The following is a 20,776-nucleotide window of genomic DNA, read 5'->3' on the forward strand; positions in this document are numbered from 1 at the left end:
TGAACAAGATGGCAGGGATGAGCAAATGGAACCAAGGTGGGAGAAGGGATCAAGGACAATCACTGATGGTCCTCCAACAATACACAGATACTGAATGAATAGTACAAAAGATTCTAAAATAACAAAGTTATAACAAACAACAGGAACTTTTCCATATATACTTTGACCCTCACCAAATTTTTATCAACACACCATAGAAAATTTCCCATCTGGACACTTCTTGCTTTTGCATGGTAACTACTCTGCCCATGTCTGCGAGGAAATGCAGAGACCTTTAGATACAGATCTTGTCTTGTACATACTGCACCAACCACCATCGCTGGGCTCTTAACGTGCAGGGGCAATGTGTGGTTAAGTGCCTTGCTCACAGACACAACACGCTGCCTGGACTGAGGCTCGAACTCATGACCTTCAGATTGCTAGTTCAACAGCTTAACCACTTGACCATGTGCATATCACAGAAACCCCTGGACTTCCCAGTCCCTTGGTAAACCAGGCAGTGAAATCAAAGATCCCCATAACGTAGGACATACTCCTTTCTCACCCACCCCAATCGGGGAGAAGACACAACAACCAGAAAGCTCAAGGACAAATGCGAGGAGCCTCAGGGAGCGAGGCGAGTTGGGGGAAGTTAACAGGACTCAGTGGCCAACATCATATTTCCCAACAAGATATGGAGGAAGCATCACCACCCATCTAGGGACTATTGATAGATAGATAGATAGATAGATAGATAGATAGATAGATACTTACTTAGACATACTTTATTGATCCCGAGGGAAATTGGGTTTCCTTACAGCCGCACCAACCAAGAATAGAGCATAAGTATAGCAATACAAAAACCACAAACAATCAAACAACAAAATGCAAACTATGCCAGATGGAAAATAAGTCCAGGACCAGCCTATTGGCTCAGGGTGTCTGAGTACACACCACGTGATCTTGCGTCACAAAGCGGAGGGCGGGGCAGATCTCCGGCACACAGCCTCACGTGACCTGTTGGCGGGACTTCCATTTCAATTCTGCGGAAATAGACAGCTTGGGCTCCTGGTTTGGATCGTTCAATGAAGATTAAGTGAAGTCTACGCATTTCTGACGAGCCCAGACAACTGGAAAATAAACGAGTAATTGGCCCTCAGTTCGGGACTCACGGCCAGCATCAGATCTCCCCGCTCGGGAACGGTCTCAATACTCACCAATAGGAAAGTGATACCTTCGGCCCGTCGAAGTGATCCCAACTCAGGAGGCGAGGATACCCTACCCGATCCCGCAGACGATCGGCTTCAGCACTGACCGGAAAGGAAAACACCGCCCACCCGGACACTATGAGCATGCGCGGTGGGTGTTACAGACTTGTAACAGACGGAGGGCGGGGCCTTGGAAACAGACGCGCAGATGCTGCCCAGCTGTGGTTAAACGGGAGGTGGAGAGGGCGGGGGGGGGGGCGCAAATGCGATCACGTGATCAATGGGGTCTACCACCCAGGCAGGGACTCCAGCTACCAACTACTCACCTTAAATGTACTCGATACTTTAACCCGAGGGAAAATATATCATCTGTAAACTCTACCTATTCCTCTCGTAATCTTATAAACGTCTACACGAGGAATTCTGCGGATGCTGGAAATTCAAGCAACACACATAAAAGTTGCTGGTGAACGCAGCAGGCCAGGCAGCATCTCTAGGAAGAGGTACAGTTGACGTTTCGGGCCGAGACCCTTCGTCAGGACTAACTGAAGGAAGAGTTAGTAAGAGATTTGAAAGTGAGAGGGGGAGATCCAATATGATAGGAGAAGACAGGAGGGGGAGGGATGGAGTCAAGAGCTGGACTGGTGATTGGCAAAAGGGATACGAGAGGATCGTGGGACAGGTCACCCCAGCCTGCGCCGCTCTGGAGAAAACAACCCAAGTTTGTCCAACCTCTCGCTATAAACTCATGCCCTCTAATCCAGGCAGTATCCTGGTAAACCTCCTCTGCGCCCTCTCCAAAGCCCCGACATCCTTCCGAGAGTGGGGGCGACCAGAACTGTATGAGGTACTCCAGATGTGGTCTAACTAGTTTTATAAAGCTGTGTTACGAACTGTAACGTTTTAGAAACGAACCAGCAGCAATACAGTTCACACTGGAATCTGGTTTTGATGTTAAAAGCACCAGCTTTATTAGTATCTATTTAAAATGTAGTAACTTATCGAAATAAAAGAAAGTTAACAGTGTTATGTGTATATATGTGTAAATATAACTGCCAAACTTGCCGCTCACATCTCCTCTCACCTTAACTGTATTAGACATTTCAACCCCCAGTAAAAATATATCGTCTATCCACTCTATCTATACCTCTCGTAATCATATAAACTCTTCTTTTCACAGAGTGGTGGGTAGCTGGAGTCCACGCCTCGGGTGGGAGACTGAGAGAACAAAGCTTAGAGTCTTGAGACGGTAAAGTAGGAAAGTTCAGTAATCCACGGAATAAATGATGGGAGAGAGATATTTGTAATCCAGGGTGAAACGTGGAGAAAAGGCCGTTACATCAAAATAACCGTCGTCGAAGTTCTTATCCGTTGAATCCGTCCACATACAAGTTATCAGCGAAAGTGACCTGTCACAGGAATACCGTCTTCCAGGGGTTACCACACAACACACCCAGGCAAGGGTTAACACAAGCGGCCCCCAAAATATTCCAAAATCCACTCCTGTGGATTATACGAAGTGATAGCCACACACATTCGTTGTGGTTCCGTGTACCGATGATCAACCCACTCTTGCGGGCACAGAAGAGTTCCAAGCCTCAGCTGCGACAAGCTGAAGCTATCAGCTTTTCCAGTCCCTCTCTCTCTCTCTCTCTCAGTATCTCAGTCTCTCTATCTCTCTCTCTCTCTAGACTGTCCGACTGCCTGTCTGCAGATCGCTCTCTCTCTCTTATGGTTAAATCCACAGTCAGCGCCGTCAGCCTGTGACTGACGTCATAGTCCCGCCTCCTCACTCCGGCGCTCTTAAAGACACAGTCACAGTCCGACCGCAGGCTCGCAACAGCCGCAACACAACTTCCCGACTTTTCAACTCAGTGCTTCAACTGATAAAGACAACCACGCCATTTGCCTTCTTAACCACCCGATCAATCTGTGCAGTCTCTTTCAGGGAGCGATGAACTTGGAGTCTTAGATCCCTCTAATCATCAACACTGTTCAGGGTTTTGCATTTAACAGTGTACTGTCTCATACATTCGACCTACCGAGCTGCCAAGATGATCATCACTAATCAAATCTCACTGAGATTTCTCAGGTCCTGTTGAATTTATTGCCAAGTGCACAAGTACGGGAAGGTACAGGTACAGAGAAACACTGACTTGTGGCAGCATCACAGGCAAGTACATTCAGATAACACAAATTTTACGGTTGTCTGCCAGGAACAATCTATAAATATGTTTTATGCCATTAAATATATATAAAATACATTGTGTCATGATCAATATTAAAATGTGCATTTTAGATAGATAGACAGATAGACATACTTTATTGATCCCGAGGGAAATTGGGTTTCGTTACAGTTGCAGCATACAAGAATAGAGTATAAATGTAGCAATATGAAAACATAAATAAATAAATAATATGTAAATTATGCCAGATGGAAATAATTCCAGGGCCAGCCTATTGGCTCAGGGTGTCTGACCCTCCAAGGGAGGAGTTGTAAATTTTGATGGCCACAGGCAGGAATGACTTCCTATGACGCTCTGTGTTGCATCTCGGTAGAATGAGTCATTGGTTGAATGTACTTCTGTGCCCACCCAGTACATTATGTAGTGGATGGGAGACATTGACCAAGATAGCATGCAATTTGGGCAGCATCCTCTTTTGCATGTGAGATTTCCCTTGGCAAATCATATGGCTGGAGTCCAACAGCAAAATGTTCAATGTCCGGGCTACAAACACGTTCCTTGATCGTAATCTGACCAGGATTGCACCATCTGTTGTTGACCAGAACAGCTAGCCCACCTCCTTTACGCTTACTGCTCTCAGTGCAATTCCGGTCAGCCCGAACGGTCTGGAAGCCCTCTATGGAAACGTTTTGGTCGGGTATGTCCTCGTCCAGCCACGTTTCAGTAAAACACATAACACTGCCCTCCCGAAATGTTCTCTGACTCCTGGCTAGCTCCGTCAACTCGTCCATTTTATTACCCAGCAATCTCACATTTCCCATGATGAGAGAGGGGAGACACGGTTTATAACTCCATTTCTCCATAAATCTCTGTTGTCTCAACCCGGTCCTCTTCCCTCGCCTTTTTGATCCCCCTCTGCATCCTCTGTGTGTTTTCCTCCAGATTTCAGCAGGGGTGTCCGCCGCTCTGTTCGCTAAACCGGCCGGTATAAGCGCAATCAGCTGGTGCCTGGAATAAACAATGCGACCATACTGCTGCCACGCTAAGGAGACGTGTCCAGATGTAACTATTTCCAGCGCTAAAAACCCAAATAAAACTCTCTCCACCAGCCTGTTCGAGAGGGTGCAGCTTCAACGTGTTACCGTGAAAAAAATACAACAAGTAACGTAAGTTTAAAAATTAAGAAAACTCGTCGGAACGGCTGTAACAGGCGGCATGCGCACTAACGTGTTCAAAGTTCTGCTTTGCAATTTCTTCCTCCTGATGTCCTCCTGATGATATTAGGCCATAATCACTAACTTTTGTGTCAATAAAAGAACTGGAAATGTTGAATTTGGTCCCTGTTTCCATTCCTCCTGTAGTCCACAACCAGCTCCTTTGTTTTTGTCACCATGAGGGAGAGGTTGTTTTCTTGACACCATTGTGTCGGGGTGATAACTTCTGCCGGTTGCCTCGTTATTATTTGAGATTAGGCCAGTCAGTGTAGTGTTGTCAGCGAATTTAATTAGCAGATTGGAGCTGTGGGTGGGGACACAAGTCATGGGAATACAGAGAGTAAAGGAGGGGGCCAAGGAGACAACCCTGTGGGGTATGAGTGCTGAGGGTCAGAGAGACAGAGGTGAGGGAGCCCACTCTTACCACCTGCCGGCGATCTGACAGGAAGTCCAGGATCCAGCTACACAAGGCAGGGTGAAGGCCGAGGTCTCTGTGCTTCTTGTCGATACTTCACGCCTTCGTACGGCTACTGCTCTGCCCATGACTGCAAGGAACTGCAGAGAACTTTGGAGAGCAGAGAACATCAGAAAAACAAGCCTCCCCTCCATGGACTCTTCCTACACTTCCCCTGCGTCGGAAAAGCAGGCCGTGCACTCAAAGATCCTCACAACCCGGACATTCTTGCTGCAAACCCACTCCCCCATCGGGGAAGAGATACAAAAAGATTAAAGCCCGTACCACCAGGCTTAAGGACGGCTTCCTGTCTGCGGTTATAAACCAAATGAATGGTCTCCAGTTTGATAAAATGTACTTGACCTCACAATGTAACTTGACGTGACCCTGCACCATATGTCTATCTGCACTGCACTTTCTCTGCAGCCATAATGCTTTGTTACAGTTATTGTTTTGTCGTATATCAGCTCAATGTACTGTCGGAATGCACAGATCTGGTGATTGAAGGCAGCTGCAGGTTCATGAGGGGCTGTTACTGTCAGATTCTGCAGTCTTGCGGCTGTTCATCGCACCCAGGACTGAACCCTGGTCACTGAGCATTGGGGGAGTCCGTTCTGCTGATGTTAGCCTTAAACTAGACTGGTGTTTAATATTGAGAGTCTGTGAAAGATAAATCAGTTCTGTATCAAATCCCGTGTCTCAGGTACTTACTGTCTCTACCACGCTCACAATGTACGCTAGAGAGGCCACTCCTCCCATCTGGTCCCTGCCCATCTTTCTGTTCCATATCAGTATATCAAAATCTATCCCTGCTGTTCCCCTCTCACTCTCCCTGTGATGACAGGTTGCAACTCGTCACCACTCCGTGGGATAGGAGATTTCCCTTGAATTTCATAAATTCATAGAAACCTACAGCACATTAAAGACCCTTTGGCCCACAATGTTGTGATGACCATGATCATTACTCTAGAAACTGCGTAGAATTACCCTACCACATAGACCTCTATTTTCCAAATCTCCATGTACCTATCTAAGAGTCTCTTAAAAGACCCTGTCGTATCCGCCTCTACCACCGTTGCTGGCAGTGCATTCCGCACACACACCACACTTTGTTCAAAAAACTTAGCTCCTCTGTACCTACTTCCAAGCAGCTTAAACCTCACCCGCCCCACCCCCCCCGCTCCGCCACCCCGTGTTAACCATTTCAGCCCTGGAAAAAGCCTCTGGCTATCCACACGACCAATGCCTCTCATCATCCTATACACCTGCATGGATTTCCTGCATGCTTCTCTCCAGGCTGAATAAGACGATGAGCACACTGTGGTTTCAACTTTCCCCAGGGCTCTGGACTATGGTGGTTAAGCTCCTTCTTCCCTGCTTTTTTCAAAGCTTTGTGTCATTTTCACTCATTTCAAAGGTCTGTGCCTCAGACAGCTGAGTTGTTGTAATGCGCCTCTTAAGTCTGACAGCAGATGAGCGAGTGAATCTTCGATGGTGCAGAGTCAGAAACCAAAGAGGTACCAGCGTGAATCAGGGCTTTGGGGCTCCAGAAAGAGATGGGGCTGAGAGTTTTCAAGGAGGAGGAGGAAGAGGAATCAGACCAGCAGGATGTTGCTACAAATAAAAGATCAGAAACATATTGAAACTGTTTGATTGAAAACAAAGTGGTTAATTTCTTCAAAACACTGGAGGAAATCAACAGATCAGGCCGCAAATGTGGAGAGGAATACGTTTAAGCCGAGCCCCTTCAGCATGCCGAGACAGTGTACTTTTCTGGTTAGCTGCTGCCTGAACTGCAGAGTTCCTCCAGCATTCTTGTGTGTATGTGTTTATATTTCCAGCAACCGCAGAATTTCTTTTGTTTTATAATGCATTTGTAAGAAGGTTCTACTTTGGCATTAGACACGTGGAAAGTTTGTTAATATTAAGTGTATTGTTTATGGGAGCTGCTTTGTGCTTTAAAACAGCACTGAGTTTTCTACACAAAAAAAAAACCTGAGGTCTGGACATAGAACCGCTGCTTGCAGAAACTTTTAATGGCAGCGTGATTACCCAGAAAGCTCCGCGACCAATTTTCACTGTCGCTGAAACACCGATCGAATGCACAGGCTGTTCCTGAAAATCGCGCATGCGCGCAGTACACAAAGGCCTCGGGAATTCGGCTCCAGGTAAGAGATTTTCCCCGGCTGCGGGAGGGGGTTTTCAACACCGAATTCGGGACAGTTGCTGTGAGCTCTGGACACCGTGGCCCTTAATCCCGGGACAGTCCTGTTCCCTTCCCTCTCTCTCAGCCCCACGATCCGTATACCGGGCCCCGGGGAGCTTCCGGCTGATGAGGGAATGGGAACCGATGGATCTCTCAGACAGAGCTGAGCTCCAGCTGTCTAAATGCAAGGAGTAGGAACTCGGAGAAAAGGAACAAAATCTTTTACATCAGCTGTTAAGAAAATCACCTCTGTTCTGCTTCCAATCACAAACGAGATAATCTGCAGATATTGAAAATCCAAGCAACACACACAAAATACTGGAAGAACTCAGCATTCGTACTCTTTTCCATAAATGCTGCCCGGCCTGCTGAGTTCCTCCAGCATTTTGTGTGTGTTGCCTGTTCGACCTCTTCTTGTTCTGGACCTTTTTACCCGTGAGGACATGTTTTGATCCATTCACTCTGTGAAGATAATGATATCAAACACCTTTGTCCTGGGCAACAAATAGCTTTCACGTCACGAATGTGCCAGACGCAAATTAGACAGAATACTGCCCTTCATTTCATATGCATTGGCCGTCAGTCACCCGAGGGAGGGTTCAGGGGAAATATTTATGTACAATACAGAAACTGGTATTACCTGTGTGTATTGTGGCAATGCAAAAGTTGCTGGAGAATTTGCAAGTGGGAGGAAGTGGAGTGATATTTGGAAATCTGACTTTTTAAAGTGTCATTTAGTAAGCAAATCAGATATGGACGATGTGCAATAGCTGGAGTGAGAAAATCCTTCATCACTCTCGACAGGCCTGCTACATAGGTTGTGTGAGAGTGCAGATTAACTTGATCAAACCCAGAGGATATCTTATTAACAGTACTTTGCAGACTGTTAAAATAAATACCTCTCTATTCAAAATTCAGTGTGCATATATTGTCACTGGGTAAAAATTGCACAGCACCAGATTTTTTGGCACACCGCTCATTACAACTTAGACGGGACATTGGTGGGAAGGTGGGGAGACTCCAGTGTCCTTGACACCGACACCTATAAGATGTGCATCCAGCTGCAGCTTGCAACCCTGCACGTTAGGGAGTTTGAGCTGGAAATGGATGAATTCCAGATCATCTGGGATAGATATGACATGAAGAGAGGTGAGTTACACCCAAGGTGCAAGACACAGGAAACTTTCTCAAGCATCTGAGGTGAAAGAGGCTCACAGCCACATACCACACAGCCGGTATGTACAGACCACATGAGATCCTCGGTGGTGTTTATGCCGAGGAATTTAAAGCTGTTCACCCTCTCAACCCCAGATCCATTGATGTCAATAGTGATCAGCCTGTCTCCATTCCTTCTGTAGTACAGCGGTCCCCAACCACCGGTCCCCAACCATGTGCTAGCGGGCCAGGAGGAACCGGGAGTCAGCTGCACCTTTCCTCATTCCCTGTCACGCATTGTTGAACTTGAACACAGGGTTGTTAACTGTCCCTTATTTGCTGGGACATCCCGTATATTGGGCTAAATTGGTTTGACCCATACGGATTGTCCCGTATTTCCCCCGCTAAGGTAGAGTGTTCCTATGAAACCATTCATGCCGGAATGGCGTGAAGCGAAGAAGCAATTACCATTAATGGGAAAAATTTATGAGCATTCCCAGACCCAAAAAATAACCTACCAAATCATACCAAGTAACATATAAAACCTAAAATAACACTAACATATACAAACGTAGTAAAAGCAGGAATGATATGATAAATACACAGCCTATATAAGGTAGAAATAATGTATGTACATTGTAGTCGGGAAGATTAAGCCAAAGCCGATTTGCGGGAAAAAAAAAATCGGCACGTACGCGCATGCACACACAGTGCCCACGCAAGGCTTCATGGTCATTGTAGTCTTTCTCGGGGTAAACACAAGTGTCCCGTATTTGACTGCTACTTTTGTCCCTTATTTGGGAGTGAGAAAGTCGGCAACCCTAACTGTAAAAGACATGTTGAGGTGAGTTTAACCCTACTCGAGCACTGCACACCCCCCCCCCCCCCCACCAAGGTCGGCTGGTCCAGAAGAATAATGTCAATTTTTAACCGGTCCGCGGTGCAAAAAAGGTTGGGGACCCCTGCTGCAGTACACAACCAGTTCCTTTGTTTTTGTGACATTGAGGGAGAGGTTGCTTTCTAGACACCCAGACAGATGTTGCTCAGACAAAGTCAGCAATCAAAAGGTTGAGCATGGTGCGATGAATGTGCTGAGCTGTGTATATCACAATGCAGGAAGCATCATAGGAAAACCAGATGAGCTCAGGGCATGGAATCATGATATTGTCGCCATTACTGGGACTTGGTTGCGCCCAACAGTCTGAGGGATTTTGAGGAACAAATTTGTAGAGAGATCGCAGACCATGCCAAGAAACAAAGATTGATTCAGTCAGTGATTATAACTTTCCATATATTGACTGGGGCTCCCATACTTAAAAGGACGAGATGGGGTAGAGTTTGTCCAATGTGCCCTTAATCAGTACATAGAACTCCTGATGTCGAAGTATGCAATAAGCTATTAGGGAATGATCCAGGGCTGGTGACAGAAATTAGTGATCATAATGCTATGAGATTCAAAGTAAATATGGAAAAAGAGACCATGAGTTGAGATTCTAAATTGGAGAAAGGTTAATTTTTATGGTATCAGAAAGGATCTAGAGGAACAGATTTGTAGAGAGATTGCAGACTATGTTAAGAAACAAATGTTGATGTAGTAAGTGATTATAAATTTCCAAATATTGACTGCGTCTCCCATACTGTAAAAGGTCTAGCTGGGGTAGAGTTTTTCAAATGTGTCCTTAATCAGCATGTAGAATTCCCAATGTAGAAGTGTGCAATAAGCTATTGCGAAATGGTCCAGGGCCAGTGATGGAAATTAGTGTATGGGAACACCTTGTATCTACCGATCATAATGCCATGAGATTCCAAGTAAATATGGAGAAGAGCGGTCTGGACCACAGGTTGAGATTCTAAATTGGAGAAAGGTCAATTTTGATGGTATCAGAAAGGATCTGACAAGTGTGGGTTGGGACAGGCTGTTTTCTGGCAAAGGAGTACTTGGTAAGTGGGCATCCTTCAGAAGGGGAATTTTGATGTGTAGAGTTTGTATGAGCCTGCCAAATTAAAAGTTGAAAGTTGAAAGGTGCAGGGAACCTTGGTTTTCAGGAGATATTGAGGCCCCAGATATTTTGTTCCTCTGAATGCCTCAGACTGTTGGGTGCTACCAAGTCTCATTAATGACTGCAAATCATAATTCAATGCCCTGAGCATATCTGATTTTTTTTAGTTGTCTTCTATTAGTTTTAGGCTATGTCTAACCAATCTTACTGTGTTTCTCGAGGAAGTTATCAGGAAAGTGGATGAAGGCAAGGCAGTGGATGTAGTCTACATGGTCTTTTGCAAAGCACTCGATAAAGTCTCATATGGGCGCTTGGTCAAGGAGGTTTAGTCACTCAGCACTTAAGATTAGACATTAAATTGGATGACGCACTGAAGCCAGAGTGTGGTAGCAGATGTTTGTCTCTCTGACTGCAACCTGTGACTGGTGGTGTGCCATAGAGATCAGTGCTGGGTCTGTTATTGTTTGTCATCTATATCAGTAATCTGCAGTGAGGAAGGTTTTCAAAGCTTGCAGAGGGATTTGGACCAGCTGGAAAAATGGACTGAAAAATGGCAGATGGAGTTTAATACAGACAAGTTTGAGGTATTGCATTTTGGAAGGACAAACCAAGGTAGAACGTACAAGGTAAATGATAAGGCACTAAGGAGTGCAGTAGAACAGAGTGATCTGTGAATACAGATACAAAATTCCCTAAAAGTGTCATCACAGGTAGATAGGGTCATAAAGAGAGCTTTTGGTACATTGGCCTTTATAAATTAAAGTATTGAGTATAAGAGTTGGAATGTTATGGTGAGGTTGTATAAGGCATTGACGAGGCTGAATTTGGAGTATTGTGTACAGTTTTGGTCACCTAATTACAGAAAGGATATTAATAAGGTTGAAAGAGTGCAGAGAAGGTTTACAAGGATGTTGCCGGGACTTGAGAAACTGAGTTACAGAGAAAGGTTGAATAGGTTAGGACTTTATTCCCTGAAACGTAGAAGGATGAGGGGAGATATGATAGAGGTATGTACAATTATGATGGATATAGACATTTTCCACTGAGGCTAGGGGAGAAAAAAAAAACAGAGGACATGGGTTAAAGGTGAGGGGGAAAAGTTTAAAGGGAACATTAGGGGGCTTCTTCACACAGAGAGTGGTGGGAGTATGGAATGAGCTGCCAGACGAGGTGGTAAAAGCGGGTTCTTTTTTAACATTTAAGAATAAATTGGACAGATACATGGATGGGAGGTGTATGGAAGGATATGGTCCGTGTGCAGGTCAGTGAGACTAGGCAGAAAATGGTTCGGCACAGCCAAGAAGGGCCAAAAGGCCTGTTTTTGTGCTCTAATGTTCTATGATAACATGGTTAGCAGCAAATTTGTGGATGAAATCGAGACTGGGGGTTTAGCAGACTGTGCGAGGACTATCATGGCTTGCAGTGCAAACTGGAGCAGCTGGAAAAATGGCCTGAGAAATGGAAAATAGAATTTAATGCAGACAAATGTGAGGTGTTGAACTTTGGTAGGACCTACAAATGTAGATCTTTCTCAGTGGCTGGTAGGGCATGGAGGAGTGTTGTTGAAGAAAGAGATCTGGGAATACAGGTGTATATTTTAGTGGAGGTGGTGTCACAGTTAGATAGGGACAGAAGGAAAATTTTGGCACATTGGCCTTCATAAATCAAAGTACTGAGTACAGGAGGTGGATGTTATGTTGACTTTGTACAAGACATTGGTGAGGCCTAATTTGGAGTATTGTGTGCAGTTTTGGTGACCTGCTTACAGGAAAGATGTTAAAGAGGTTGAAAGAGTTCAGAGAAAATTTGCAAGGATGTTGCCAGGTCTGGTGGACTTAGGTTATGAGGAGAGATTGAACAGGCCAGGGCTTTATTCCTTGGAATGTAGAAGATTAAGGGGAGATTTGATGGAGGTGTACCAAAATTATGAGGGTTATAGATAGGGTAAATGCAAGCTGGGATTTGGTGGGACTACAACCAGAGGCCATGGGTTAAGGGTGAAAGGTGAAATGTTAAGGGGAACATGAGGGGAAACTTCTTCACACAGAGGGTCATCCAGGTGTGGAATGAGCATCCAGCACAACTGGTGTATGTGAGCTCAATTTCAACATTTATGAAGTTTGTATAGGTACCGGGATTGTAGGGGTATGGGAGTGGAAAGTTTAAATAGTTCAACTCCAACTATATGGGCCAAAGGGCTGTTTCTGTGTTGTACTTTTCTATGACTGTGACAAGAACCTTCAGTAATACTAATATTCACTCAAATTCCTTTTAACAACTGTGCAGACCAACCATACATCTGAGTAGGAGATATTTACATGGCATTAAAACTGTGGCACTTTCAGTTAACAGTACATAAAGAAAATCCGAGCTGCACATTAGCAAAGGCTACTTGTGTGAGAGTGTTTCAGTTACTGTGAGGCCAGGCAATGCCGCTCAGGCAGAACAGGGAATAACACCAATGGGTGTTAACAACCGAACCAGGTCACAGATTGGAGTTGGCAGAAATGCCCCATTCTTATAGAGACAGGAAGAGCATCAGAGAATTTGATGGTCATTCCAGTCACCAGCACTGTGACCAGCTAGAAGATGATTTCTCTCTCCAACTTGGGTTGAACTTCACAGTAACAGTGTGATGTCGGATCACACCTTGGCAACTAAAGTGATCTTATCTGAAATGTTATCCTTCACCCATTGATGGATTTTGTAAATCTTTTTTCAGGTTTAAAAAGGACAGGGAATTTGTCTTTGGGAATCTCGAACATGGCACGCCAATTTTGCTGTCTCTGTCTCGATATTTAAGAAGTGTAGCAAGAGATTCACTCGATCATCCTTCCTGCTCAGTCTGTGGGGAGGGATTCACTCGATCATCTTTCCTGCTCAGTCTGTGGGGAGGGATTCACTCGATCATCTTTCCTGCTCAGTCTGTGGGGAGAGATTCACTCGATCGTCTTTCCTGCTCAGTCTGTGGGGAGGGATTCACTCGATCATCCTTCCTGCTCAGATGTGAGGAGGGATTCACTCGATCATCTGACCGACTGACATGCCCGTCATTTTACACAGGGAGGAGCCCATTCATCTGCTCAGACAGTGGGAATGGATTCAGTCGGTCATCTCAACTGAAGGCACATCAGCAAGTTCAAACTGGGACAAGAACATTCACCTGTTCTGTGGGTGAGAAGGGATTCAGTCGGTCTTCCCACCTGTGGACACACCAGTCAGTTCACACTGGGCAGAGGCTGGTCACCTGCTGAATTTGTGGGGAAGGATTCACTTGGTCATCTGACCTAATGGCTCACCAGTCAGTTCACACCGGGGAGTGGACGTTTTCTTGCTCGGACTGTGGGAAGAGATTCACTTGCTCATCTAAACTGAAGGTACATCAGAGAGTTCACACTGGAGAGAGGCCATTCACCTGCTCAGAATGTGGGAAAGGATGCACTCAGTCATCTGATCTGCTGGTACACCAGCGAGTTCATACTGGGGAGAGGCCATTCACCTGCTCAGACTGTGGGAAGGGATTCAATCAGTCATCTCACCTACTGACACACCAGTCAGTTCACACTGGAGAGAGGCCATTCACCTGCTCAGAATGTGGGAAAGGCTGCACTCAGTCATCTGATCTGCTTGTACACCAGCGAGTTCACACTGGGGAGAGGCCATTCACCTGCTCAGACTGTGGGAAAAGATTCAGTCATTCATCCAACCTAATGGCGCACCAGCGAGTTCACACTGGGGAGAGGCTGTTTACCTGCTCAGTCTGTGGGATGAGATTCACTCGGTCATCCAACCTAATGGTGCACCAGCAAGTTCACACTGGAGACAGGCCGTTCACCTGCTCAGACTGTGGAAAGGGATTCACTCGGGCATCTCACCTACTGACACACCAGCGAGTTCACACTGGGGAGAGGCCATTCACTTGCTCAGACTGTGGGAAGGCATTCACACATTCATCCAACCTACAGAGACACCAGCGAGTTCACACTGGAGAGAGGCCGTTCACCTGCTCAGACTGTGGGAAGGGATTCACTCGGGCATCTCACCTACTGAGACACCGGTCAGTTCACACTGGGGAGAGGCCGTTCACCTGCTGAGACTTTGGGAAGAGATTCTCTCAGTCACCTCAACTGTATGTGCATCACTCAGTTCACACTGGGGAGAGGCCGGTCAAATGCTGTGAATGTGGGAAGAGATTCACTTAGTAATCTAACCTTGTGACATAATTTCGAGAGTGACTGTCGGTGCTGAACTCTGCAATTATTACTGCTGCTCACCACACCCAGTTCTGCACCCTGGTCACTGGGCATGGGAGGAGTTTCTTCTGCTGCATATTCACCTTTAATGGGACTGGAGTTTAATATTCTGTGTAGTGTTCTCAGTAATATTAGTTGGACTGTTAACTGTTAATTGCTAATTACAAAATGGCTTCTCTGAAGTGTTATACTAAAAGGGCTTCCCGTACTGTTTACTGCTGAGTAAGGGGTTCTCTGTAACAGCATGTTTGGGTTATAATTAGTGATAATGGGAATTGTATTCATTTGCCAGCCAATGGAAGTCATGCTGTGCTATCTTGCATGTGTGTGCTGAGCTGAGGATCGGGGGCTTTTTCAGGTGGCAAGTGGAGAGGACGGATGTGTGGGGAGCGGACAGCGGTTCCAGGGCGGCAGATACCAGACCTCGGGGGTTCAGATGGTGGCCGGAGTCTTGGAAGGACATTGTGAATGGAATTGGAGGCGTGAGCTCCAACGTATTAAAATATTAGGTGCACAAGACTGATAAGTTACTTATGTGGCACCTTTTCTTTTAGTTGTTTCTACTAACCCATCATTACGAATTGCTATAAAGTATGTTCTGGTGGGATGAAAGACGTTACATTGTGGGGGCTCGTCCAGGATTTGAATTCTGTCAGATACAGAGTAAGTTACCGGGTTTAAACTAGGGGAGATGGACTCGGATAAGATTGAACTTTGGTGTGAGATCGATGATGTCCCAGTTAATCATGCCTGTGTACTAAGGGGGTGGACATACGTACTCCGGACGATGTGTTAATTCGATGTTTGACTGTGGTCAGAGCTATCGGTAAGGTTGAGATTGTAAGCAGAAATATTGGTAAAATGTGGGACTCAGCCTTTGTGCTGGTACAGACGGGTGCTGACGTCAAGGAATTGGGACTGCAGCCGTGTGTCAGTGACGTAGGTGAGGCGGGTCTATGGGGCGTGCACACTGTCATGGAGGAAGTGTTTGAAGGGACACCAATAGCGTTGCCCGCGGCTTGGGGCGCAGATTTTAGAGAGCGGGTCAGTCGTTTTTGAAGGATGAAAGAAGGGAGTGGTCAAATTTTGAGAATGTAATTGATTCTCATTCCCCACGGAAGGGGGAAGGCTCTGAGTTGGCTTCAGCCATTACCTCCCTGGTGAACAGGGCGGTGGGTCCGCGTCAGAAGTTAAGAATTTTCTTAGGGAGGACTCCCATTCCCGAAGGGAAAGATGATGATGAAACCTGGGCAGAACATACCTCTCAGCTGTTGGGTGAGTGGCAGTGTTCTGAGGAGGAGAAGCGGCAAAGATTGGGAGAAAGTTTGAGAGGGGCGGCAGCTGAGGTGGTAAAAGGCGTGGAAGTTAACCAGCCCTTGGCTTCCTGGAAGGAGTATCTGGAAGCATTCGTCGTCTGAACCCTCAGTGCCTAGGTGGCACATGGGGCCTCCACAAGGGTCTAGAAGCATTAGAGGAGGCTTTTGGGCTAACTGGGGGCATGGTGGAGCTTTTAGGGGGAATTCAGAATTTGTGTCAGGAGAAAGGGGAAAAGCTTTCTGAGTATCTTTTCCGGCTGGAGCGAAGGCTAAATTGCTTGAGATGCCGGGGATCATTTCAGGGAATGAGGTGGATCGGATAAGGATCGACCAGGTAGCCAGAGGCACGCAGAGACATGATGCGGTCGCTACGAGCCTCCGGCAGCCCCGTAGAACGCGTCCGTCACCCCTGTCTTTTGTTCGGTTGCTCAGAGAGGTAAGGGAGGAGGAGGACACATTGGAAGTGGAAGAGGGCCTCGTTAGTACGGTGCTGTCCTTGGTAGCAGCTCCTTGTGGTGAAATGACCTGGGCCAGATCCACGCGGGATATAGCAAAAGAGGTCGCGGCAGGCGGAGTCTCTCCGCGTGGGGGGACTAGTGGAAAAGGCCCCTCCCTGAAGGGACGGACAGCACTGAGGCCAGGCAGAGGCTGGGGTCTCGCGAGACGAGGCGTGTGCCATAACTGTGGGGAAGAGGGGAACTTCAGGTGGGAATGTGGACGGCAGGGAGCCCCTTGGAGGGAGAGCCCCCGGGTGTCCCAGCCGGAGAGGAGGGGGGTGTTTGGAAACTTAGAAGAGACTCAGCGAGAGTACGGACTGGAGTCTTCAGGAAAAATATGTTCCCAACAATGTGCCACGGGGCCCCCGAGAGGAAAAGACCCTATCCCAGAAGTATTGGTGGGACCCCGAGAGAGGGGACAGATGCAAAAGCCATACTGGACACGGGGTCGCAGGTCACATTACTGTACCAGTCATTGTACGATCAGTATCTGGCGCATTTACCCCTGACACCTTTCAGTGCACTGGAAATTTGGGGTATCAGTAATGGTGATTACCCATACAATAGCTATTTGTCCGTGAAACTGGAGTTCCTGGAAGCTGAGGTGGGGGTGTCTGAGGCTCATGAGGCCCTGGTACTGGTTTACCCTGACACCAGTGAGACTGGGAGTGTGTCCATTCTGGTGGGGACCAACACCCCTATTGTGCAGAGACTCTTCGGAGCCTGTAAGGAAAAGCCGAGAAAGACATTGGAGACCCTGTCAGTGCACCCAGTGTTCTGAGATGCTTTTGAGGAAACGTTGCGTCGCCCGGGGCTGGACGCGGCGTGTGAACGAGTCACTGTGTGGTGTGCCCAGTCGAAGCCCAGGGTGGTATGGCCCGGTGAAGTAGCAAGGTGACGGGGATCCCTAGATTCCCGGGAGTGCCTGAGGGTGAAGCCCTTTTAGTGGACACCTCGTAAGACCTTGAGGGGGTGTCAAGATTCCCTGCTGGGGTGCTGGTGAGACCCGAGTTGCAGAAGCCTTCGGTGGTACAGGCACGCAGGCCGGTGGTGACCGTCAGGAACACAACTGCACAGGAGGTCACCACCGGCCTGCGTGCCTGTACCACCGAAGGCTTCTGCAAGCGACGGATGCCTCTGGCGCATTTGTTCCCGGTGACGGTGATGCATAGCGCCCCCGTGAGGCCAGTTGGGGGAGAGCTGTTGGAAAAAAGCCGAAGTTGACAGCTGAAGCTTTTAACTTTGGAGAAGATGTTGACGATGACAGATATTTCTTCCATTGATGAAATTGATGTGAGTTGTTCCAGGAGCACTCGCCATACCATACAGGTGACTGAGGATACTCCGTTTAGTGAAAGATCATGGTGACTTGCCCCTGCAGATGTGGAAGACGTGCGGCAGCATTTGTGTAAATTGAAGGAGGCTGGGATCATCACAGAGTCCCGAAGCCCTTATGCATCTCCTATCGTAGTGGCCCGGAAGAAGAATGGGAAGGTTCGTATGTGTGTGGACTATAGAACACTGAACAGGCGCACGGTCCCGGATCAGTACACAGTTCCCCGCGTCGAAGACGCTCTGGCCTGTCTGAGTAGAGCGAAGTGGATTTGAGGACTGGATATTACCAGATCCCGATGAGTGAAGCTGATAAGGAGAATACAGCCTTCGTTTGCCCTCTGGGATTTTACTTGTTCGGAAGGATGCCCCATGGCATATCGGTTGCCCTTGCCACTTTCCGTAGGGTCATGGTGAAGACAATGGGGGATATGAACCTGCTCGATTTGCTGGTATATTTGGACGACCTCATAGTATTTGGATGCACCTTGGAAGAACACGAAGCGAGAATAATGAAGGTGCTCTTCCGGTTGAAGCAGGAAGGGTTGAATCTTTCCCTGGACAAGTGCCAGTTCTGTCAGACGTCTGTTAGCTATGTTGGACACATTGTCTCGCGGACTGTGTAGCGACCGACGCGGCTAACATCGAAGCAGTGACCACCTGGCCAAGGCCCCAGACCGTGAGTGCTCTGCGCTCGTGCCTAGGCTTCTGTGGGTGCTATCGGAGATTCGTGAAAGGTTACGCTGGGGTGAGTCATCCCTTGAACCAGTTTCTGCGTGGCTACCCTCCCCTGGGACAGAGGGGGAAGGGGAGGAAAGGACGGGAGGTGGGAGAATATTTGAACCCGTCAGATCCCTTCGGACAGAGATGGGATGACAGATGTGAAGCGGATTTCCATTCGCTGAAGGAGATGCTGACTCAGGCGCCGCTGCTGGCTTTTGCAGACCCCCGATTGCCCATCTGCTACACACTGACGCTAGTCGTGAGGGGTTAGGGGCCGTTCTATATCAGGATCAGAGCGCTGGCCTGAGGCCTGTGGCATTTGTCAGCCGGAGTTTGTCACCTTCGGAGAGGAACTATCCCACTCACAAGTTGGAGTTTCTGGCGTTGAAATGGGTGGTGGTGGATAAGCTGAGTGACTATCTCTACGGGGCCAAGTTTGAGGTGCGGACAGACAACAACCCGCTCACTTACATCCTGACCTCGGTGAAACTGGATGTCACAGGCCATCGGTGGCTGGCAGCTTTGTCTTCATATGATTTCAGCCTGAAGTACCGGCCGGGGAGCCAGAATGTCGACGCGGATGCGCTGTCCCGACGGGACCATGAGGAGCCGGGGAAGGACGAGGAGTGGCAGAGTGTTCCTGCATCCGGGGTGAAGGTGATGTGCGAGTTTGCTATCATCGTGCAGGCTGAGGAGAGGGAGAGGCCGTATCGAGCAGTCGACTCATTGGGGACATCCAATGATGCTCTGCCTCTAGTGTACTCTGACATGACTGCTCTGAAGAGCACGCAGTTGCCGGGGTTAAGCCCTGGGGAAGTGGCTACTGCTCAGCGAGATGACCCAGACACAGGCCCGGTCTGGCATGCCGTGGAACAGGGGGATGTTGCACGGACAGAGAAGGCCAAGCACGGTCCCGTGTCCCTGTTCTGAAGGAATGGCTTCGGTTGAGGTTGAAGACCCAAATGTTATAACGGGGAACGTCACCCCCGGACCGACCGCGGTGTTGGCAGCTGGTCCTGCCTGAGAAGTATCGGAAGGTTGTGTTGAAGTCTCTCCATGATGACTCTGGGCATTTGGGGGTTGAAAATACCTATGGATTGCTCAAGGATCGGTTTTACTGGCCCCGGATTAGGTCGGAGGTTGAAGAATACTGCACGTCCTTCATTCGTTGCATACAAGGGAAGACGGTGCCCGGGCAGGCTGCCCCTTTGTCCCACTAGCAGAGTGCGGGGCCTTTGGTCCTGGCGTGTATGGATTTACCGTCCATAGAACCCGATGCCATCAACACAGCAAATGTCTTGGTCATCACGGACCCCTACACCAGGTATGCTCAAGCTTTCCCTACCAAGGATCAGAGGGCGACTACCATGGCAAAAGTGCTATGGGAGAAGTATTTTGTGCATTCTGGTCTTCCTCGATGGATCCATAGTGACCAGGGACGGGACTTTGAGAGCAAACTCATCTATGAGTTGCTGGGCATGTTGGGGGTTGAGAAATCGAGGACCACACCCTATCATCCGCAGGGCGATCCCCAGCCGGGAAGGTTCAATCGGACGCTACTAGACATGCTCGGGACTCTGGAGATCAGCAAAAAGAATTGTTGGAGTCGACATATTAGGCATCTTGTTCTCTGTTACAACTGCACACGCAATGAAGCTACTGGTTACCCGCCCTATAATGTCGTGTTTGGGCGCGAGGCGAGGTTGCCCATTGACCTCTGTTTCAGGACTGATGCGGGTGAGGTGTCGCCGAACCCTTACTTGAAGTATGTGTCTGATATGAGGCAAGAACCGAAAACAGCTGGCCGGGGAGGCAGCCGCCCGACAGAATCAGGAAATAAGAGGAAGTACGACCAGAAAGTAAAGTTCACTCAACTCTTGCCAGGAGACCGAGTCCTCATCAGGAATCTGGGATTACCGGGAAAACACAAACTGGCTGATCGCTGGGCAGCCACGCCCTATGTGGTGGAGAGTTAAATGTCAAACCTGCTGGTTTTCCGGGTATGGCCGGAGGATGGAAAGGGGCCTGTCAGGATTCTCCATCGGAATCACCTCTTGCCGCTGGGGCAAGATGTGCAGGTAGAGCGGGAGCCTGAAGAGGTGGCTGCACTCCATGCCAGGACTCTGCGTCCCCGCAGGGTGGAGGACGTGCCCACCCCTGGAGAGACGGGCCCAGGCCCAGCCCCTGTGAGGGATACTGATTCGGAAGATGATGACTGGGATGGTTGGTCCATTCTGACGTTCGCTGATGCTC

At 48.0% G+C, this 20,776-nt stretch overlaps 2 protein-coding genes across 2 annotated transcripts in view; one reads left to right on the forward strand and one right to left on the reverse strand.

Annotated features, from left to right (window-relative positions):
* LOC134342194 (zinc finger protein 850-like) overlaps window positions 1-1,380 on the reverse strand; it is a 60,451-nt gene extending 59,071 nt beyond the window's left edge. Inside the window, exon 1 of the mRNA XM_063040165.1 lies at window positions 1,197-1,380. The gene's annotated coding sequence lies outside the window, so the exon portion shown is untranslated. The remainder of the gene's footprint in view (window positions 1-1,196) is intronic.
* Window positions 1,381-7,193: 5,813 nt separating this feature from the next.
* Window positions 7,194-17,464, forward strand: LOC134342196 (zinc finger protein 214-like). Its single transcript, XM_063040167.1, has 2 exons — window positions 7,194-7,209; window positions 13,125-17,464. Exon 2 carries the CDS (start codon window positions 13,693-13,695, stop codon window positions 14,494-14,496), a length of 804 nt encoding a protein of 267 aa, XP_062896237.1. The 5' UTR covers window positions 7,194-7,209; window positions 13,125-13,692; the 3' UTR covers window positions 14,497-17,464.
* The last annotated feature ends 3,312 nt before the right edge of the window (window positions 17,465-20,776 follow it).

The sequence above is a fragment of the Mobula hypostoma genome, unplaced genomic scaffold, assembly GCF_963921235.1.
Source record: "Mobula hypostoma unplaced genomic scaffold, sMobHyp1.1 scaffold_125, whole genome shotgun sequence".
In the NCBI taxonomy this organism is placed as follows: Eukaryota; Metazoa; Chordata; class Chondrichthyes; order Myliobatiformes; family Myliobatidae; genus Mobula; species Mobula hypostoma.